Here is a 23,786-nt window from a genome sequence, read left to right on the forward strand (position 1 = left end):
CACTATATGCAATAACTTGCTGTCTTTAGTTTTGCGTTCATTTATTTTATCGTTTGGGTTTAATTTCTTTGGAGTTTGCCTGGTATTTCAGTGTCCTCCTTCAGCTGATCTGGAGCAGTTGGAGCTGGAACACCGTTTGCGACCATGCTCAGCCATTACCCGGCCTCTTTTTGCATTTCCTGCTACCCAGGCTCTGTTGCAAATGGTTAAGTCCCACCCTCCCTATCCCCACACTGCCCATCCCCCCACCAGGTCCAGAAATTTATGCTTCCTCCCCCCTCCCCCTCCGGGGGGGTCGGGCATAAAATTGCAATGGATGGGATTCTCCCTGGAATCCTGCCACTTTATGGCCACTTAAGGGCCTTTTCCCACCCTGGCTCAATTTTTAAGCTGGCAGGCACAGGTCAGGGAAAGATGGGAAACAAAAAGAAACAATTCTCCATCTCGAATGGGAAGGAGGGAAAGGCACTTTAAACCGAAGGCCTCCTTCAGATTTGGGTTGCCCTTCCCTCCGGGATCTGCCCTCCCTCTCCCCCTGGCCTATACCCTGACACCACTACCATCCCCCTCCCATACCCCCAGGGTATCCCCCCCCCCACCTCAGGAACCCCCAAGAGTTAAGAACAGTCCAGGGCCTTAGTTCAAAGAACAAAGAACAAAGAGCAGTACAGCACAGGAAACAGGCCCTTCGGCCCTCCAAGCCTGTGCCGCTCCTTGGTCCAACTAGACCAATCGTTTGTATCCCTCCATTCCCAGGCTGCTCATGTGACTATCCAGGTAAGTCTTAAACGATGTCAGCGTGCCTGCCTCCACCACCCTACTTGGCAGCGCATTCCAGGCCCCCACCACCCTCTGTGTAAAAAACGTCCCTCTGATGTCTGAGTTATACTTCGCCCCTCTCAGCTTGAGCCCGTGACCCCTCATGATCGTCACCTCCGACCTGGGAAAAAGCTTCCCACTGTTCACCCTATCTATACCCTTCATAATCTTGTATACCTCTATTAGATCTCCCCTCATTCTCCGTCTTTCCAAGGAGAACAACCCCAGTCTACCCAATCTCTCCTCATAGCTAAGACCCTCCATACCAGGCAACATCCTGGTAAACCTTCTCTGCACTCTCTCCAATGCCTCCACGTCCTTCTGGTAGTGCGGCGACCAGAACTGGACGCAGTACTCCAAACGTGGCCTAACCAGCGTTCTATACAGCTGCATCATCAGACTCCAGCTTTTATACTCTATACCCCGTCCTATAAAGGCAAGCATACCATATGCCTTCTTCACCACCTTCTCCACCTGTGTTGCCACCTTCAAGGATTTGTGGACTTGCACACCTAGGTCCCTCTGTGTTTCTATACTCCTGATGACTCTGCCATTTATTGTATAACTCCTCCCTACATTATTTCTTCCAAAATGCATCACTTCGCATTTATCCGGATTAAATTCCATCTGCCACCTCTCCGCCCAATTTTCCAGCCTATCTATATCCTGCTGTATTGCCCGACAATGCTCATCGCTATCCGCAAGTCCAGCCATCTTCGTGTCATCCGCAAACTTGCTGATAACACCAGTTACACCTTCTTCCAAATCATTTATATATATCACAAATAGCAGAGGTCCCAGTACAGAGCCCTGCGGAACACCACTGTTCACAGACCTCCAGCCGGAAAAAGACCCTTCGACCACTACCCTCTGTCTCCTATGGCCAAGCCAGTTCTCCACCCATCTAGCCACTTCTCCTTGTATCCCATGAGCCTTAACCTTCTTAACCAACCTGCCATGTGGGACTTTGTCAAATGCCTTACTGAAATCCATATAGACGACATCCACGGCCCTTCCTTCATCAACCGTTTTTGTCACTTCCTCAAAAAACTCCACCAAATTTGTAAGGCACGACCTCCCTCTTACAAAACCATGCTGTCTGTCACTAATGAGATTGTTCCGTTCTAAATGCACATACATCCTGTCTCTAAGAATCCTCTCCAACAACTTCCCTACCACGGACGTCAAGCTCAGCGGCCTATAATTTCCTGGGTTATCTCTGCTACCCTTCTTAAACAACGGGACCACATTCGCTATCCTCCAATCCTCAGGGACCTCACCCGTGTCCAAAGAAGCGACAAAGATTTCCGTCAGAGGCCCAGCAGTTCCAGGCAAAGCACTGCAATTTTTCACTGCACCAGTTTTTAGTTTCCATCAATTTGGAGATTTAAAACCAAGTAAAAATGACAGTTAGGAAACTAGGCATCATCTCTGAACAAAATGTTGAGCTGTCATTCTGTTGAACATCAGTGGAAAGAAGATTGGGTTTTGTGAAAACTGGACTGCCCTTTCATTATACACTCATTCCCCACTGCTGGTGTAGTTCAAGTTCACCTCATTCTTTCCCATTGGTAGCAAGGTGATTAGTTATTTCATCTAGTGGAATTTTTAAGTGGAGGTGAAGTTGGAAAACATTGGATTGCAAGAAGGGATAGTAACTTGGAGAGTGGAGGAATGTGAGTAGCATGCATGAGAGGGAGGGTAAGAGACAAATGAAAGGAAATCAGTGGGACAGTTACGCAGGGATTGAAATCTTGCTATATGGTATTAGAAATAAACATATGAATTCATATTAATAAGTTTGTATGAAATTTATTTGTCTAAATAAGGAATTGCATTTATGTAGAGCTGTTGGCATAAGACGTTCATTATTAAAATTGCACAGCAAGATTTAATTCGCATTGAGATGAAGGCAATGGGTGGCAATGAGGAAGTGATAGCATTTGTGATCTATATGCTTCAGAACACAGCCTCAGCCCCTCAAGATTTTTCTACCCGATGTTATTTAACTCTGAACTAAAATACAATTTAATCTTTCAAAGTTAATTGATTTTGTTTCTCCTCCAGATCTTCACTGGAACTGATATAAAAGTGATCAGGCACCAAGCAAATCTTTATTCTATCTTGTTCTTTGTTATTGGTGTAGTTTCCTTTGTTACATATTTCTTACAAGTAAGTATCTTACACCACAAATAATATATTTAATAGTGATCTCAAGAAAGTAATGTTGTATTTTCAAAGTGAGTAAAACAAATAGAAAATTAGTCCTATGTTCAGTTGTCTAAAAATATAGCTTTGGGAACTTAGGATGGATAACTAACACCCAAAATATTGGAAAACATCTCTCAAATACAATTTTTATATATTATTTTGAACAAGTTGCACCACTGAAGGGATAAAGTAATCAAATGGAAAATAAGGGAAATAAAATTAAATTAAAAACACATAAATAATATGGACAAGCCATGAGTTTCCCATGAGTCAGTGGGTATGATTGCCAATGGGATATCAAACAGTTAGGATGGTAAAAGAGTGGGAAGGGATTATTATTTAATACATTCATTCGAAATTTTGACGAGTTGATATATGAATGATGTACTAGACATAATAACACAGCCATATGCATCCTAGCTGCCTGCAAAATGATTTAAGAGTTTTTGCATTTATTCTTTTATAAGCCAGCTCCACTCAGTTTATGCTACATATACCCAGAGTTGCTGGAGGAGCAAGTCCCAACTACTGCGTTCAGAGTGTTTGAGGACCAGGATCTAAGGTCATGATTTACCTGGCAGCAGTGATCCCCATGCTCATATATGATTCAGCAGCTTGGAGAATCTACAACAGACATCTTAAGGCACTGGATGAGAATGACCAGCAATGCATTTGCAAGAACCTCCAAGTCAATAAGCCTAAGAAAGGCAGTCCAACAGCAGCACCATCTCCCAAGCCAACTTGTTCAGCATCAAATTTCTGATCTAATCACTCAAAGTCTGCTCTGCTGGGTGGGACAAGTCATACATATGTCTGACACAAGACTCCCACAACAGCTCTACTCAGCACTTAATTGTGGCAGGAGACTCGCAGGAGAACAGTGGAAACACTTTAGGGAGGTCCTCAAAGCATCTCTGAAGAGGTCAAACATCCATGCCGACTCATGGGAACTCCTGGCTTGTAACCAATCAAAATGGAGATGGCTCATTTGGGAAGATGCTGAACACATTGAGCGACTTCATCAGAAATGTGTAGGGATGAAGTTGAGGCATCAGAGGCAGGGTACAAACCTCTAAACAACCCATCCATTCAACCCTTCAAGTACCACCTGTCTCAAGTGTGGCTGAGTCTGCAGATCGCACATTGTCTTATCAACCATCTCAGAACCCATCAAACCGGAGTGCAAGAATGTCATCCTTGATCCTAAGGATGCCTAACAATAAGAAAATACAAGCAAAATGATTTTTTTTTTCTGGTACCTTTGGAGGCAGCAGCACTGGAATGCCAGAGTAAATGATAGGCTATAACACCCATATTTCCCCATTGACATTAATTCTGGCATCAACCCACCTTTTTCAATTTGGTTAACACTATTTTTTTCATTCATTCGTGGGACATGGGCGTCGCTGGCTGGCCAGCATTTATTGTCCATCCTTAGTTGCCCCTGGGAAGGTGGTGGTGAGCTGCCTTCCTGAATTGCTGCAGTCCATGTGCTGTGGGTTGACCCACAATGCCGTTAGGGAGGGAATTCCAGGATTTTGACCCAGCGACTGCGAAAGAACGGTGATATATTTCCTAGTCAGGTTGGTGAGTGGCTTGGCGGGGAACTTGCAGGTGGTGGTGTTCCCATGTATCTACTGCCCTTGTCCTTCTCGATGAAAGTGGTTGCGGGTTTGAAAGGTGCTGTCTAAGTATCTTTGGTGAATTGCTGCAGTGCATCTTGTACATAGTACACACTGCTGCTACTGAGCGTCGGTGGTGGAGGGATTGAATGTTTGTAGATGTGGTGCCAATGTTCTGTTTTTTAAAATCAGGTTCCTCACAGGCACAGCCTCGCCACAACGATTCAAAATGATTTTTTTAATGATAAACTCATTTTCAGCTCTGTGAATAAAGAAGCAGGTCGTCAGGTGCAGGGAATTTATTGCCATTTAGTCCCTTTAATTTCTCCAGTTTATTTTTTTGCTTACACTTTAAGTCCTTGTTCCTGCTGGACCCTTGATTCCCCATTATTTCTGGAACTTATTTAGAGGAGTGCAGGTATCTTAAAGGGGTGGGGCTGGAACGGATGGGAGAGATCAGGAGCTATGAGGCATTTGAAGACATTGTGTAATGTCTTTGCCATTTCCCTATTCCCCATTTTAATTTCACCTCTCTCTGCCTGTAATGGGCTCATGCTTATTTTCACTAATCTCTTCCTGTTTGCAGCCCTGTAGAAAAGTTTACAATCTAGTGCTCTACTTTCATTTATTCTTTTCTCCGCCTTTGCTGAATTCTAAAATCCCCTCAATCCTCAGAATGATCACTTTTTTCAGGAACATTATAAGTTTGATCTAATACAATCTTCAGCTCCTCTTGTTAGCCCCAGTTGTGGGGTATTTCTGCTTTAAAGGATTGTATATTTGCTGTAAGGCATGTGTGAATTATGCAAATGTTTGTCTTTTATATCCTATATGTGGTATCCCAATCTATTTCAGCTAACTCTCCCCTCGTGGTTAAATAGCTTTGCTTTGTTTTGATCCAGGGCTCTAGCTTGGGACTTAATTAAATGACAGTGAAATTCGTTCTAACATCCTTGCGTGTTATGGCCATACTTTTCTAGAGGTTCCTTTATTACAGGGTTATTAATTAACCCTTTCTCATTGTACAATATTAAATCCAACTTAACCTGTTCCATAGTTGGTTCATCAACTTAATGATCCATAACATAACTTTGTACACACTCCATACATCCACTTTACTATCACTACAAATTTGATTTGCTCAGTCTACATGAAGAGGAAAGTGCCCCATGGATGCTATATTACACTAATTATATGCACCTCTAACTTCCTGATTTATAACCTGTCCGACACTGCAAATACTGTTAGGAGACCTTTAAACAAATCGCACCAATATTTTCTGCCTTGTTGTTTCTTAGTCACTTGTGTAGTAACAAACAGCTGCATGAGTTGATATCTTCAGAAAAAGATGTGAGAGACGACACTCACAGTATTAAACACTACCAGATGAATATTTTTATTTTCATTGAGATATGGTATGGTATAAAAATCATTTTTTAAAAAAGGACAATAGCATTGATACTGTTTGGACTTGCTAGCTTTTATGGAAAGGACAATCTAAATTATTTTAAGTAAATATTGTTAGGAAATATAATGATACAGTGCCCCCAATATATAGGTACCAGTTCTGAATCTGTGCAATATTAAAAAATCTCGGAATTAATGTGCTGTTCCCAGCTACTTTGTATTAGCATGGCTAATAAGTATTGTCACTGGCAGAGAGATGAAAACAGAATCTGATATTTGCAAAGTAAAATGAACATTGGCAGCACAGATCACTGAACTCTGTTAGCAATGTAAAACTTAATGTTTTGTCTTTTGGAACTTTCTGGTGATCAGTTAATGATCTAAAAATTATCATATGAAGTTTGTTCTGTTGTCTTCAGGGATTTATGTTTGGAAAAGCTGGAGAAACCCTCACTCAGAAACTGAGATATATGGCCTTCAAAGCGATGCTACGTCAGGTTAGTAAAGAGGATGGAAACATGATGTACTGTGATTTTAGTAAACTCTTGGATCAAAAACCTGACTGATTTATATTGTTGTATTAGGAATAAGCTGAGAAAAGTTTTCACAGCAAGCAATGTTCCCTTAGTTCCATCTTATGGTTAAGATAGAAACTGCAATAACAGTACTCTGTTCCCTGGTCACCTACTCCATGCCTCTCATCGTAACTGAGTCTTAGCCAGACTCTTTGCGATGTTGGTGTCATATCTGACCCTGTGATGAATTTCCAACAACATATCATGACATTACTAAGACCACTTTTTTCCACCTGAATAACATGGCCCAACTCTGCCTCAGCCTATATGCTGCTGAAACCCTCATTCAAGACACTTTTTATTTCTAAACTATACAAATACACTCCTGGCTGATCTCCTTCAATCTGCCCTCCTTAAACTTGAGGGGCCCAATTTTACCATTTTCATTCCAAATGCTGAGTCTGGGCGCAATTCAGATCCGACTTGGAAATCTGTTCTCAGGCGTCCTGATACGCGCTTAGCCTGAAAAAAAAATTGCGAGTCTGAATCGTGCTGTGGGCGGGGCTTAGCACGCCTGAAACGATCGGAGCTCTGAACTGCGTATGTACAGATAGAAAAAAATGTGAAAATCACGCCACTGTCACATCGTTCCCGGGTCGCAAAAAGCGGAGAAAGCGGCCCGGGAGTGATGGTCCCCACAGATATCATCCCCACTCCTACAACATAACTTTCCCCCTTATCCGCCCACCCCCCCGCTACCCAGACCAATCGCGACCCTCTACCCCCTTTCCTCCCCACCGATCCCCCGCGGAGTGGCAGCGGACCACCCCTGCTCCCCCGCCCCCCCACCAGAGATCCATCTGGCCCCCCCCCGGCAGAGAATGATCGCCCCCTCCCCTCCAGAGAATGATCGGGCATCCCCCCGCCCCCCCACAACCAAACACCAATCTGCCCTCCTCTTTCTCCCCCCGACCCACCAGAGAATGATTGGGCCCGCCCTGCCTCCCCCCCCCCCCCCACCAGACAATGATCTGCCCTCCTCCCCTCACCTCCCCCACCAGACAACGATCTGGCCTCCCTCCTCCCTCACCCCCATCCACCAGAGATACATCTAACTCGCCTCCCCCCCACTGCCACCAGAAAATGATCGGGCCACCCCACACCCCATCAGAGAATGATCTGACCCGTCTCTCAGTTGCCCCCCCGCACCACCGATCTGAGTCAGAGAGCCATTGGAAGCGCTGAACCTATCTCTTCAGCAGCTGGAGCGCCCGAAACAGACCTTTGCTGAGCAGGTCTGTTTCGCGCCGAATCTGGACATGCGAACACGATGGTAAAGGGGGAAATGCTGATAAAGTTGGGTGGGCAGTTCATTAATTCAATTTAAATGCATGCAAATGCATTTAAGTCACCGTTGCGCCCGTTTTGGGCGCGAATCGGATTGCGACCATTTTCGGGCCTCGGTAAAGTGGGCATCTGGGCAGATGTGGGCGTGGATCGCATTAATGGTCTCACGCCCGACTTTACCACGTTTCCGCGCCTGTTTAAAATTGGGCCCGAGATCATCCAAATCTCTGATGTCTGTTCACCTATCACCCCTTGTAGTGATTGTGGTGTCTGTGCCTTTAAGACAGAAGATGGTCACCTGGCTTGACGGACCAATGGGGAACAGAGAGCAAGCGATCACCTCAGAGGGTGCAGTCCTCTCTCAGGCAGAATACATCTTGAAGCCATGTCGTAAGCATGTAAAGACTGGAGCAGCCAGAGGCTGCTGCTCCAGGGCAGCCTAGGGCTGTAAACCTCTGAACATAGTTTCTCCTTATCAATTTGTGTTCCCAATTAAGGCGGAAGTGTCTTAACGATGCCAGAAGTGTTACTACATAACACTCCTGTTCTCAATGGCCTACATTAGTTCAGTCAAGCAATACCCCAGCTAAAATTCTCGTCCTCCATTTCAGATCCTTCCATGCCTCACACCTCCTGATCTTTGTAATTTCCTACAGCCCACATCCCTCTGAGATATTGCTGTGTCTTTTGGTGCCTGGACCCTAAGCTCTGGAACACCCTACCTACACCTCACCATCCCCTCTCTTTTGTGCTTCAAGCCTCTCCTTAAAACCCCCCTTTATGGCCAAGCTTTTGATCATCATCTCGTATAGTTTTATATTGCTCCTGTGAAGTGCCTTAGGATATTTTATTACATTATAAATACAATGTGTTGTTGGTGAACAGAACCAAAGAATCCAAAATGGAATAGAACTGTGGGTATTTATCATTTATCGGGTGGCACCGTGGTTAGCACTGCTGCCTCACAGCGCCAGGGACCTGGGTTCAATTCCTGGCTTGGGTCACAGTCTGTGTGGAGTTTGCACATTCTCAATGTGTCTGCTTGGGTTTCCTCTGGGTGTTCCGGTTTCCTCCCACGGTCTGAAAGATGTGCTGGTTAGGTGCCGGAGTGTGGCAACTAGGGGAATTTCACAGTAACTTCATTGCAGTGTTAATGTAAGACTTGTGACTAATAAATAAACTTTAAAAACTTTAATGGGAAGTATTTACTACTGAGTTTCGTACTCAGCTTTTCTCTTTATTTTCAGAGTTTTTTTTTTTAATGGTTTTGTTTATATTCTGCTTTCTAAACATCCACTGAAGTCAACACCTTTGAAGTTATAGCACGCAGTGGAACTCTTTGACCGGAACTCTACCACCTCGCCCGCTACAGAATTGGAGCGAGTGAGTGTCCGACAACGGAAATCACCGTTGACCTCGGGTGGGAATTTCCAGTCTTGCCCGAGCGAGCCCATAAAATCCTGCCCATGGTGTCCACTGTAAGGAATGAAGATTTGTGATAAAATTGTACTGGTCATAAATGTGTTTCTCAAAGTTTATTTTCCAAGTACTAACTGTTGTTAGGAATTGTTCTTTCGGCAAACTTCACATTCTCTCCTCCTTTAGGGATGGCATTTACAAGCTTCTTAGTCAAGCTTTTGGTGACTTGTCTCCTTGTATGTCTCGGACACACAGACAGACACACAGAGACACACTGACACACACACACACACAGACACACCCCAAGTGCTCACCATCCTGAAAATTCAGGCCATGAAAATCTTTACGGCAGTAAGGTTGAAAGAATGATATCAGAAAGACAGAACAGAGACTAAGGTTCACAGCTGTCACACCCAACAGATATCAGTCACCACAAAACTAATGAAAAATATGTTTTGATATGTTTTCAAGAGATTGGCCTTTCTACATTAAATGTGAGCACCCATACAGTGAAAGTTAACACACTCACACAAGGACATCTAGGCCACTGACCTAAAGCAGTGAAACAGCTGGAAAGTCCATGTTTTCTTAGCGTTTGATCATTCAATCTGTTTTCATAGTGTGTTTTTATGTGCAAAAGCCAAAGCTGCAAGTATGCAGCAATCCACAAGTCAAGAATAACAAGTTCCTGGTCTATTTCATTCTCTTGCTCCATTCTATTCATAGTCTGTGCTTCACTCTGTCTCTAGGAGATTGCTTGGTTTGATGATAAGAAAAACAGCACTGGAGCCCTGACTACAAGACTAGCTACAGAGGCATCACAAGTCCAAACAGTGCGTAACACACCTTTTATACATATTCCAAAATTCTGTATTTATCATGTTTTATCTGTTTCTGAAATCACTAATTTAGAAAATACCAACCTACAAGTTCCTGAATTGATGTATGATGATATCAAATACTGATAATGTTTTCAAGTATAATTTTGTAACCTCAAGGAAGATTTGACATTACAAGAAAGTAGCCCTTTCGGCCTAAGTGAAGCAAATGTACTACCCTCGGTCCCTAAAGGAAGTCTTTGACCTGCCCTCAGCTGATCGTGATCGTTCAGTCTCCACTACCCTGAATGCAGACCTCCACCCCAACCACTCAGCTGCATCAGCATTGATGTCCTCTCTTATCTGTAGTTGCAGCTGACTTCTCCCCTATCCCTGCCCCAAGTCCAAACGTTCAACCATCTCCTTCCCATGATGGCCACCCCAGTCGCCTAGCCCCACTCTGATCTTGCTCCCATCCCACAAAGATCTCTTTCTCCCTCCGCCACGTCCCAGATGGACTGCCCTAATGATCCCCGACTGTAACCTCCCACCGTTGGTTTTTTCACAGGGAGTCAAACAGCATCTCAGTTTGGCCAGCTGTCAGGTGGAAAGTGGAACAATTCAGCTGAACGTCCGTGTCGCTGGCCTTGGCGTGTTCCCTTGCCTCTCCATAAATATCAGGGTCCCGGTCTTTACATCCAATTTGGCTTTGGGTGCATATGCTACTGTTGTAATTTTCTGAGCGGTAAGAGAAAATGTTTGAATCCCACTACTGTGGACTTTCACCACTTATGAATGGTTGGGTGAGAGTAGGAAATTCAGCCACAAAAATCCATAGCAGTTGAAACTGGCACTCACGCAAATGACTGCTGTTTGAGTTTAACTGAACTGGATCTTACTAATCCCCTGTCATGGTCACCTTTACCCCTGTTCTTGCTGAAGTTTGCTAATCTTCCATTGCAAACTAACAGGAGGACAAGGGCAGAGACAGTGTTCAGGATAGACATTGACGCCATTCACTTTCTCTCTTTTGTAGACTTCTGTTTATTTTAAAACTTAAGTTACAATGAGCTAAACTTCTTACAGGATGCGTATCCATTTTCATTTCATTCCAGACTGTAGGCTCAAGACTAGGACTAATAGCACAAAATATTGCAAGCATGGGATCTGCGGTTATTATTTCATTCATATTTGGATGGCAGATGAGCTTATTGGTCCTGGCAATAGTACCCATTCTTGTTGTGGCCGGAGTGATTGAAATGAAATCTCTGACAGGATACACAAGTCGGGATCAAAAAGACCTTGAAGCAGCTGGAAAGGTGAAGTCAGCACTTTCTGATTGATCTCAAAGTCTTGTTCATTTTCATCAGTTTGGAAAAGCAGTATCGGTATGAACAAATAGCCTGGTTTTATTTAATTTAAAAGACTTTTAAAAACCGTGTGACATTTCCATTCCATTTCCGTCGACTTGCCACACACACAACACACAATTCCGATGGCAGCTGAAAGTGCATTTGGGAAATTTGAAAGTGTACAGCAAATGGTTTTCTGGCCATTAAAATGAATAATTAAATGATAATTCCTGTAAGGGACTGCCTCACTCTTGGAAGCACAGAAATTTAAAATGCTCCTCTATCAGCCCAGACTTCACATTAATGTATCACCTCAAACAGTTCATCAGATGTTAAACTAAAATATTAGTGACATTTTTGCATTTCAAAGTTATTTTAGAAATTGGTATGCTGAGAACTATCCCTTGAATATTCCGTTAGTACGATAAGACTTGGCAGAAATTCCTTACATCTACTATTTTTCACAGCCTTCAATGCATTTAAAATAGTTCTTGTGATCACATCAGATACTGGGGAGAATGTACAATTTATATCTCTCAAGGGGTAGCACGGTGGCACAGTGGTCAGCACTGCTGCCTCAAAGTGCCAGGGACCTGGGTTCAATTCCGACCTTGAGTGACCGTCTGTGCGGAGTTTGCATGTGCTCCCCGTGTCTGAGTGGGTTTCCTCCAGGTGCTCCGGTTCCTCCCACGGTCCAAATATGTGCGGGTTAGGTTTATTGGCCATGGTAAATTGCCCCATAATGACAGGGGGACTAACAGGGTAAATACATGGGGTTAGGTGGATAGGGCCCGGGTGGATTATGGTCGGTGCAGACTCAACGGGCCGAATGGCCTCCTTCTGCACTCTAGGGATTCTATGAAGGTTGTACTCACTGTTTCCTCCTTGGAGACATTCTAACGTTCCAAGGGCAAGCAAATAGTTCACAGCTTCCCACAAACACAGCAAGGAGAGTAATTTGCAATGAACCACCCTGACCCATTGACACGTCCCTCTGGGAGCTGAATGAATGGTATTACTGAGGCCTGGGTGCGCATTAAGAAATAGTGCAAGGAACAGGGGTGGTGCTGAGCAAAAACATTATCATCAAAAAAAAGGAAGGAAATGGATTCTTCTAAATAACATAAAAGCAAAATACTGCGGATGCTGGAAACTGAAACCAAAGCAGAAAATGCTGGAAAATCTCAGCAGGTCTGACAGCATCTGTGGAGAGAAAATAGAGCCAACATTTCGAGTCAGGGTGACAGAGCTCTGATGAAGGGTCATTCAGACTTGAAACGTTGGCTCTATTCTCTCCCTCCACAGGTGCTGTTAGCCCTTCTGAGATTTTCCAGCATTTTCTGTTTTTGTCTCCAAATTAACGTGCAGATTAAGGACACATTTTGTAAGAAGTTACAAATGGCAGTAAATAGCAATGAAAACTTGACACTGTAAATAATCTATAGTTTTCTTTTAACTCAAAGATAGCAACAGAAGCTGTGGAAAGTATTCGGACTGTTGTTTCTCTGACTGTGGAACCGGCATTTGAAAAAATGTACAATGAGAATCTCGAACTGCCGTACAGGTGTGTAAATCGAGACATTATTATGAAAATAAATTTTAAAATAACCGTCATTTTATTTAATAATCATAATTTTTTTTGGAATTCTCTGGGATCGAATAAAGCAGATTTGCAAGAGACTCTCAGTGAGAATTCATGCACAATGAAACACACAGTTTATCTCTAAAAGTCCTCAATACAACACTTAATAAAATTTGCAAGCTTTGATGGCATAAATCATTGAAACTCTGCCCCATAAGGCTGCATTTAATAAGACAAAAAAAATCACATAATCTTGTCCGTTTTAGCACTCATGGAGTTCTTAAATAAATCAGGAAAAATCCATTATTTTTGTGGTTACACTCTATGTACTCACAGATGACGCTGCAATATTGGGCAATTTCATATTGTTATCCGTATCAGTGCAGATTGTACAACCTCAGAAAAAAAAAAATCTTAATAGAATAAAACAAGCAATAATAAGATGCCAAAAGTCTTGTTTTACCGGCATTGTACCTCCTTTACACAATAGTTTCAGGCAAAATAGTAGAATCAGTTTAAGAACATGATGCAATCTCAGTACAAGGGGCACTCACTCACTCACCAGTTAACTTGTGATAGATGACATCAGGTTCTATGTTACAGAATGCAAATCATTCCCAAATATAGAACCAAGGTCTGTTCCTCAGAATTCTGGCAATTCTAAAAATCTGGAAGCCCCGATATAAAAATGAATAGAGGCTGCTACACTTGAGTGAGCTATCCAACCCACACTGTGGCAGCACGGTGGCACAGTGGTTAGCACTGCCGCTTCACAGCGCCAGGAACCTGGGTTCAATTCTGGCCTTAGGTGACTGCGTGGGTTTTCTCCGGGTGCCCCGGTTTCCTCCCATAGTCCAAATATGTACAGGTTGGGTGGATTGGCCATGGTAAATTATCCCGGAGTGTACCAAGATGTGTAGATTAGGGGGATTAGGGGGGTAAATAGGTGAGGGTATGGGGTTAGGGCCTGAGTAAGATGCTCTGACAGACAGTAGGTGCAGACTCGATGGGCCGAATGGCCTCTTTCTGCTCTGTTGGGATTCTATATATAGCATTTCCTCCAAGCGGGCTAATTGTTCTAATCACATTGGGCGGAATTTAATGGCCTCTCCCGAGATGTGTTTGATGGCAGTGTGAGACATTAAATTGGGCAAGAGGGATCCTGCCACCTTTTCATTTCTTCCCCAATTTATGCCCACTTAGGGGCTTCATCACACCATCACTGTCATTCAACCAATGGTGGGTAGGGAGCCTGAAAAACAAACCCTGTCCAGTTTGCTTGCAGGCTCTCAAGGACAATCCCTCCTTGTAAGGCATTCAATAGGCAGGATTTTCCAGCCCCATCACGGCATGTTTCCGGTTGCCGAAGCTCGCCATTGGCCAGCGGTGGGATCCTCTGCTTCTGCTGATATCTACAGTGTTTTGCATGGCTTGCCTGTCACGTTGCTGGGGAACCTGCCATGGGGGAGGGGGGAGGGAGCTGCTTTCAGTGGGACCAGAAGATCCGGCCAGGATGAGGGCAGGAAAATCCTACCCAGTAGCTGATGGAGGGACCTGACATTAGAGACTGGTGAGGGCCACACTCTGCCCTTTCTTCTGAACCTTTGCACCCTCAACTCCCCCCCCCCCCCCCCCCCCCCGCCCTCCCTCCAATTTCTTTTCTGCCTTCACTCACTTTTGGTTTTGGTCTGGGTCCCTGGTGGGAGTGGGGGCAGCAGCCATTGCTCCGAGTGACACTGCCTTCAATGGAGAGCTGCTAGTCTCTGATCAGCTGGAACTGCTGTGAGACTGGATTTCCACCTTTGGGGTCATTGATCCTGAGAAAGGCCTGCTTCCCCTGGCTGCTAATATACCTGTCTGGCATTTAACACAGGAGGTGGTGTGGGGTTCTTGCCAGCTCTCCAGCTGGTGGTAAGACCCCTGTCCCTAGGGTTAGATTCCATCCTCTTCCTGTAGCCCTTCAATGCCTTTTTCCTTTAACCATCTGTCCAATTAAATCTGAATATTAACATAAATTCTGCCCTAATCTTTGTTGGTTTTATATGGTCGGGACTAGAAAATATGAATTAAATGTGCACCCTGTAACTCTGTCTAATGTTTGCAAATATCAAGTTTATTATGTTCTGGATTTATTGTAATATGATATTGTACATGTATTACAGAAATGCTAAAAAGAAATCCCAGGTGTATGGTAGTGCTTTTGCACTGAGCCAGGCTATCCAATACTTGAGCTATGCAGCTAGTTTTCGATTTGGTGCATACCTGATATCAATAAATGCAATGGATGTAGAGGGTGTTTTCCTGTAAGTAACATGTGTACTTTATCTTAAATCTGTTAGGATAATTAATTTTGATCTCGAAAAAATTAAAGGACGATTGTCCAGTTCATAGTTTATGCTTCTGATTAACTATGTGAATTGCCCAAGGTGTGCAGGAGAGAGAACGAATGTGTCATTTGGATGAATATGATTTTCCTACTTTGTGGGAACTTGAAACAGATTTTTCAGCATTGGAATTTCTGAGTATGATCAGGGTGGGATTAACTTTATATTGAGTCATTTTTATACTGACCCTTACATCATAAAACTTGTACTGGCACCTGAGAGAGGCCTTGTGGAGAAGTGGTAGAATTCCTACCTCGGGGTCAGAAGGTCCGGGTTCAAGTCCCATTTCAGGATAGCCATGCAAGGTGTGTTCGTAATGTAGCCAAACAGATTGATTATCAGCCTGCCTGATAGCTGGCAGCAGGTATGGTCAGCTATGCTGCCAAACAAATCCCTGTAGCACTTTGCAAGCATAACCATGGACCAATGCCTCTTGGGTCATGGCTTCTGAAGGAGAAGGAACTGGCACTTGATTCAGGCAGAATGTTTCTTCACCAGGGGGCTGGAAGGCAATTCTAAAAGGTTTTGTTAAACAAAATAAATATTCATCTATCTGTCAACTTGACCTGTTTGAATGATTTAATATAATGGGAATTTGTGTCATACACTTTGGTTAATATTTCTTTCTAAAACCTCATTCTACAGTGTTTTTAATGCTATTGTGTTCGGTGCTGTGGCAATTGGACAAAGCAGTTCTTTTGCTCCTGATTATGCCAAGGCAAAAGTTGCTGCAATGAACTTGTTTGCACTCTTTGAGCGTGTGCCACTTATAGACAGCTATAGTACCGATGGGCTGACATTGGTAAGTATTTTAAATACAAGGATTAAACTAAAAATAAATGTGCTTTAAGACCAAAGAATCAAACCAAAATTGATATTGATGCTTAATGTTTGCCAAAAATTCTATTCTTTACCTATGTATATATACAGTATACAAGTAATATGCAAATCACTGTCACTTTGCTTGATTGCTATTCAGAAATGTTTATCTTTCTGGAATGATCCATTCTTTTTGTTCCGATATGATTATATGGAGCACTTGTGCAATTTTCAATTTCAAATTCCATATCTTGTAAGATTCCCATTGATGCCTGTGCGATCAGGGCCGCAATTCTCCCATCGCGACCCACAACTTTTCTGGCAGGTCGCGGTGGGAGATGCGCGTCGCCGGCCTTGTTCTGGGATTTGCGCATGCGCTGGGAACGCACGCGCATCTTCCAGAGCCGGCGAACAGTCGCCAGTCAGACCACGCTGGAAACCGGCGGGAAGGCAGGTAAGTCATTTAAATCTGTTTTAAATGTATTTTAAATATGTTTTCAATCTAATTATCAAGAACTTTCCGGTCGCGATTGAATCTCCCACCCCGCCAGAGGTACTTCATTCTGGCGGAGTTTAGACTAGCACCCCACGTTCGGGGAACTAGTGGGAGACCCTGCCAGAATGAAGGGGGGTCAATCGGGGCCCCCCCGGGGTCGGGCGGCAAGTGAGTGGTGCCCCCTGGGCATGGGCACCCTGGCAGTGCCAGCCTGTGCCCCCGGCACTGCTCAAGGGTCAAAGTGCCCAAACTCAAGGGGCACCTTGGCCCTGCACATCAGGCATCGGGCAGTGCCAAGAGGGTGGATGGAGCCGAGGGGCGATCGGTGGGGGTGGGGGGACCCGCTGCCACTCTGCAGACAGGATCAGTCTGGGATGGAGGGAGGACAGTGATTGGGGCAGGCTGGAGGGAGGTGGTCTGCCGGGGGGGAGCCTGCCTCTGGGTGGGGGTCTGACCCCGGAGGGGATCACCGGGGGGGGGGGGGGGGGGGGCGCGGTCTGCCAGGGTGAGCGGGGTGGGGGGCATTGCCACTGCTGGGTGGGGGGAGAGTGGGCTGTACATCGGGGCAATCCGAGACGGGGGGGATTTCAGGGCTGGCCCGGGAATTGTTGTGGGGGCCGCGATCGGGCCATGAGGGCTGGAGGGGCAGCATCACGGGGGTCCCGGGCTGGCCAGCGATTCAGCTGGCCAGCAAACGGAAAGTCTCATAGATCGGGACCAGTGCGCATGCACAGAGTTCCGGAACTGTCAGACTCTGGCATGAGCAGGCCCCACCTCCCAGGGTTTTTAATGATATTCACGACTGGGGCCGCTGCAGTGCAGAGTGCGGAGATTCAGGTGAGAAGCTGAACTGACAAAACAGTCGGGATCTAGAACAGTTTTCCCTCCAATTCAGTGCTTTTGGGAGAATCGCGGCCCAGATTTGTTTCTCATTAGGTTACATAGGTATATTGGATGGATTTTCCATTGAATCCCATGAAAATCCATTTCTTTCGTCCATGGGTCCAATGGTATGGCATTCGTGAATCTCCGCATAGAGTCACATTCTGTCCAATCATTTTATTTGTGTGGTAGTAGCTATTGTTTTACAGTATGATTGGAAATGTAACATTATAATATGGCAATGACTTGGAAAACCTGTAAGGTGGAAATTTCACTCTATTCAGTTCAAATACTTGTTTCCTTCAGATAGAATTGATGTGTTTGGTGTTTTATGAATTTCACTGCTATAATGTAAAAATAATTTAATACAAAAAAATGCATAGTTATATATTTTAGGGAAGTAATGAAAAATGCATTGTTTCATGTAAATTACATGCACATATTTGAAATACCATTATTCTTTTGCAATATGTATTTGTTTCGTCATTGTTGAGTTGAACCTGTACTTCTTCGGAGTCAATGGGCCCGATTTTTTTTGGGCGCGAAAACTTGGTAAAGTCGGACGTGAGGCGAGAAGCACGATCCACGCCCGCCTCCGCGCCAGTTCCCCCTTTACCAAGGCCCGCTAATGGCTGCGATCAGGACCGCGCCCGAAACGGGTGTGACGGTCATTTAAATGCCTTTAAGTTGACTCAATAGGCTGCACGCTCAACCTTACCGACACTTCCCACTTTACCACTGAGTTTGCCCTTCCAGAATCGGTGCAAAACAGACATGCTCCTCAAAAGTCCGATTCGGGCACTCCAGTTAGTGAGGAGGTAGATGCCTAGCGTCCGACGGCTCTCTGCTTGAGATTGGTGGGGTGGGATGGGGGCTTCGCTGCCACTTTGCCTGAGATTAGTGGAGGGCTGGGGGAAGGGGGAGAGAGGCCCATGATCGGTCTGGGTGGTGGGGGATGGGGGGGATAAGGGGGTCAGTAATGTTGTGGGGGTGGGGCAATGTCTGTGGAGTCCAGCGGGAGGCATTATCCGGCCTGGGAGCGATGTGGCAGGGGAGCCACATTCTATCAATTTTTGTCTGTGCATGCGCAGTTGGAGGCGCTGATCGGAGCTGCAAGGTTTCGGGCCCGTTAAGCCCCACCCACAGGCTTGTGCAGCGCGAGTCGGAATCGTTGATATTTTTTCAGGCAGAGTGCGTATGGGGGCACCTCAGAACGGGTCTAAAAGTCGGATCTGAAACACTCCCAGTTTCAAGTCACCCCAACACTTAGAATCAAAATGGTTAAATAAGGTCCAATGACTTTGCTACTGCTTGGAGCTGCATTCTGCCACTTGCTACAAAAAATGATAAAGTTGGCTAAACTCACAAGCAAGCTGAACATTGCAAATACAATTTCCCGCATTAATTATGAGTGTCTCTTTTTCTTCGGTAATAACCAATTAATTACATTATATTCCCAGAGATTGCACTTTCAAAGTCTTCTGTTCTCTGCTTTGTTGATTAGTCATTAATTGTTGAGAAAAATAGGCAGTCTTCATGACTTTGCTGGCAGTAATTCCGCTCACACGTGAGACCTGAACCCTGTTTAGGTGTACTGTGATGTACTGCAAATGCTACCACATCGGTTTTGCTAATATATTAACTAATAACTATTTCAATGGGCGTGTAGCATTTATGTAGTATCTTTACATTATAAATGAGTAGTTTGCTGTGGGTTTCAATTCCCTATAATGTCCCATTGTTGAATTCTTTATGGGATTATAGTTACTTTTCCACAGTTGTGACTCATGTTAAATAGCCCCAGAGTGTGACCTACCTTTTGGTTGCTAATTGATAAAGAGGGGTTCAAATATACATTTTTAAAAATTAATTTGAGATGTGGGTTTTGCTGGCTAGGCCAGCATTTATTACCCACCCCTAACTGACCTTGAGAAAGTGGTGGTGAACTGCTTCCTTGAAGCGCTGCAGTCCATGTGGCACAGATACTCCCACAGTTCTGTAAGGGATGGAGTTCCAGGATTTTGATCCAGCAACAGTGAAGAAGCACTGATATATTTCCAAGTCAGGATGGTGGTTGACTTGGAGGGGAATTTCCAGGTGGTGGTGTTCCCAAGTGTCTGCTGCCCTTGTACTTTTATGATGTGGAGATGCTGGCGTTGGACTGGGGTGGGCACAGTAAGAAATCTCACAACCACAAGTTAAAGTCCAACAGATTTATTTGGAATCACAAGCTTTTGGAGCTCTGCTCCTTCATCAGGTGAGTGGAGAGGTGTTTGTGAACCTACCTCTCACCTGATGAAGGAGCAGCACTCCAAAAGCTCGTGATTCCAAATAAACCTGTTGGACTTTAACCTGGTATTGTGAGACTTCTTACTTGTCCTTCTAGATGGTAGTGGTTGTGGGTTTGGAAGATGTGGCTTAAAATGTAGCTTGGTGATGTTTCAACATTTTTCGAATATCTCTTAATTCTCTTTTTGTATTTCAATAATCTTGTCTGTTGTGAACATGGATTTTAATTGAACATTGAAATTGATGGTCCAATATAGAATGGTGGGTCAGTAACCTGAACATGTTCCTGGAAAACCAACAAGAGTCCTGAAGTGTATGCATACTTACTTAGAGTTTTTGACTGAAATTAAACCCATAATGCAGAGGTAATCATTGCAGCAGGCAACTTCATTGCTGAAATCACCTTTGCCGTTCCATATGTTTTCTCACAGGATGAATTTAATGGTGAATTAAAGTTCTCCAACGTTCACTTCAGATATCAGAGTCGTCCAGATGTATCCGTGCTCGAAAATCTATCATTCAAGGTTGGAAAAACACAGACTTTAGCACTGGTTGGCAGCAGTGGATGTGGTAAAAGCACCTCAGTGCAGCTCATAGAAAGATTTTACAATCCACTGAGAGGAGATGTGGTAAGAGTTGTTTAATGCATCATTAAATCAAAGGAATGCCTTAAGAAATCCAGATTTAATAGACTCCAACAGCTGCAACTTTACCCCAGCTTGATCTGTGGTCCAGGAAATGGCTCAGAGACCCCCACCGTTTTTCATTTTTCCCCCACTTATTAAGTTCAACATTCACTCCCCTTCTCTTGGCCTCTGCACCCACTCCATCTCTTCTATTCAATGACCCCCATCTTTATGTTCCCCCCCCTCCACCCCCCGCAACACGAAGACCATCAGCGTGTTGCAACCCTCATGTTGCCATTCACCTACTGGGGAGTCCACTGGAGCGATGGCCTGCCTAATTGATAGAACACGGGGTGCTCAGGAAACCACCAGCTTCAGAGTCCTTCATCATCTCCAGCACCAACAAACTGTCACAGGCCTCCATCCACGTAATTCCGGACAAGCGGAGGATGCCACGTTGGTCTGGACATGTTCATACTGGCAGGAGGGGTGTTTGAGTGGACAGGGTGCAAATTCCAGTCAGGGATAATTTGAATCCCGTGATTGGAATGCAAACGGGCTTCCCAATGGACTGTGATGGGATTGGTGACATGTCATTATCCTGCCACGATGGTCAGGACCGCAAGTACCTGTCGTCAAATCCCACCTTCCGGAAGCTGATTTTCATGTTCCTCGGGAATTGTCTGCCCTGACACCATGATGCTTGCCAGTGGCAGCAGAGGGACTATACTGCTCTGTCTTTTCCTAAATCTGTTCAGCAATTGTCTTTGTTTGTTCACCCTCCACAGCATTTCGTCATTTGTTAATTTCTCGTTCCAACAGATCTTTACAAGTTTCCTCTTGAGTTATTTATTCAACTTTCTGGTTAACAACCTTCTTACCAAAAACATTCTTCCCTACTGTTAACCTTGTTCTTATTTCTTTGTTGCTTCTTCCATCTGCAACTATCACGCTTCCTGCACACTTGAATTCTTGCACCTGTGCTACTTTCTATCAATGTAGGATTCCTGGCAATTTTGAAATATGCATCACTTTGGTTTTGCTGATGTTCACTTTTATTCCAAATTTCATACCTGCTTTTCCTAGTCGATCTGCTAATTCTTGTAATCCTTCTTCTGTGTTTGTTACAAGTGCTTCGTCATCTGCAAAGCTAACTGATGTTATCATTCACCCCCAGTCATAACAGATTATGTACCTTCCAATGCTTCTTTAATCATTGCTTCTGCATTAACATTGAAGAGAACTGGTGATAAACACCAACCCTGTCGAACTCCTCTTCCAGTTACACATGGTTCTGACTCCCCATTGCCTGCTCCAACTGTGGTGTTTGTACAGATTTCTTCTGGGTCATCTACCTCTCCAGTCTACTCCAATGTCTTTCATATAAACATACGAAATAGGAGCAGGAGTAGGCCATTCAGCCCTGCGTGCCTGCTCTGTCATTCAATAAGATCATGGCTGACCTGATTGTAGTCTCAAGCCCACATTCCTGCCTACCCCTCCAATATCCTTTGACACTCATGTTAGTCATGAACATATCTACCCCGCCTTAAAAATATTTTTTGTCCCTCCCTCCATCACTCTGAGGAAGAGAGTTCCAAAAATTCATGACCCTCTGAGAGAAACACATTCTCTTCAACTCCATTTCAAATGGGAGACTCCTTATTTTTAAACTGTGTCCCCTAGTTGCAGTTTCTCCCACAAGGAGAAACATCCTTTCATCATCCACCCTGTCAAGTCCCCTCAGGATCTTGCATGTTTCAGTAAGATCACCTCTCAATCCTCTAAACTTTAATGCGTACAGGCCCAACTTGTCCAGCCTTTCCTGATTGGGTAACCCCTTCATCCCAGGAATCAGTTGAGTGAACCTTTCCTGAACTGCTTCTCATGTATTTATATCCTTCCTTAAATAAGGAGACTAAAACTGTACACGGTACTAGAGATGTGACCTCACCAACACTCTACAACTGCAGAAAAATATCTCCACTTTTATTTTCCATTTCTTTGGCAATAAACGACAACATTCCATTTACCTTCCCTATCACTTGCTGAACTAGCATACTAGCTTTTCCTGATTCATGTACCAGGACACCTAGATCCCCCTGTACACTGAGTTCTGCAATATCTTACCATTTAAATAATATACAGTAAAAATTCTTCCTGGCAAAGTGGACAAGTTCACATGTTCCCGCATCATATTCCATCTGCCAAATTTCTGCCCACTCACCTAACCCTTTACAGGATCCTTATGTCCTCTTCACAACTTCCTTATGTCTTCTTCACAACTTACCTTAACCCTATCCCTTTACAGGATCCTTATGTCCTCTTCACACTTACTTTCCTACCTAGCTTTGTGTTACCAGCAAATTTAGGCACCTTACATTCAATCCCTTCATCCGAGTCATTGATAGAAATTGTAAACGGTTGAGTATTGTCAAGAGCTTAATCCAATCAAAATTTACAAAACAACTTGTCCAAACTCTAAACTGTGTTCACTCATGAAGCTTATAATGTTTCTCATGTCCTTCTCCCTCCCTGGAATCCAAACTAATCCTCTTCATGTAGTTCTGCACCTTCCCACCCATTCTTCGTTAGAACTGCCAACACAACCTTCATGGGGTGAACAATCAGACTAATTGTCTGAAAGCCACAACATGGGCATGCCTTTGGTTTTTTTCTTAGTGTGATTGTTACTGTCTGCATGAAGTCCTCTGGCCATCTTCCTGATCGAACGTATAAAACTTCAATCTGTACACACCTGTCAGCTTTTTCCAATACACATTCTGGTATATCATGCAAACCGCCTGTGCAAGTTTGTCATGTTGCAAACACGTTTGTAGTGCAGGCTGGGTAATATTGAATTGGCATCCTAATTTATATCCTCCCTGATTAACTCCAATGGGAAAGAAAATCGGACTTGGTGCAAAAGCGATCACATTTCTCAGTTCCTTGTTTATGTAAATAATGGCTCTTTTGCAAGAATATGATCCAAGTAAACGATCAGAAACTCTGAATAAATATTGACAGCATGGCACTGAAGTAGAATCAACTGCATTCGTCCCACTCATTGATTCCAATTAGGTAAACCACTTGTCTCTCCTGAAATTATTCTTTCAATACTGTGCGTAATGATCTGAATTTATTGCACCTCCCAGCTGATCAGCTGCCTTTCTCCTCAAACTATCCTGACCCAGCAAT

General features: G+C 44.1%; 1 protein-coding gene across 3 annotated transcripts in view; it reads left to right on the forward strand.

The window, feature by feature from the left end:
* LOC144509744 (ATP-dependent translocase ABCB1-like) overlaps positions 1-23,786 on the forward strand; it is a 106,179-nt gene that overhangs the window by 66,413 nt on the left and 15,980 nt on the right. For all 3 annotated transcript variants that reach the window (XM_078238543.1, XM_078238528.1, XM_078238536.1), the window contains exons 18-25: positions 2,887-2,991; positions 6,479-6,556; positions 10,090-10,173; positions 11,274-11,477; positions 12,974-13,074; positions 15,255-15,395; positions 16,122-16,278; positions 20,394-20,591. In XM_078238543.1, the coding sequence (XP_078094669.1) occupies positions 2,887-2,991; positions 6,479-6,556; positions 10,090-10,173; positions 11,274-11,477; positions 12,974-13,074; positions 15,255-15,395; positions 16,122-16,278; positions 20,394-20,591 (1,068 nt within the window). The remainder of the gene's footprint in view (positions 1-2,886; positions 2,992-6,478; positions 6,557-10,089; positions 10,174-11,273; positions 11,478-12,973; positions 13,075-15,254; positions 15,396-16,121; positions 16,279-20,393; positions 20,592-23,786) is intronic.

This window comes from Mustelus asterias, chromosome 2, assembly GCF_964213995.1.
Source record: "Mustelus asterias chromosome 2, sMusAst1.hap1.1, whole genome shotgun sequence".
Lineage (NCBI taxonomy): Eukaryota > Metazoa > Chordata > Chondrichthyes > Carcharhiniformes > Triakidae > Mustelus > Mustelus asterias.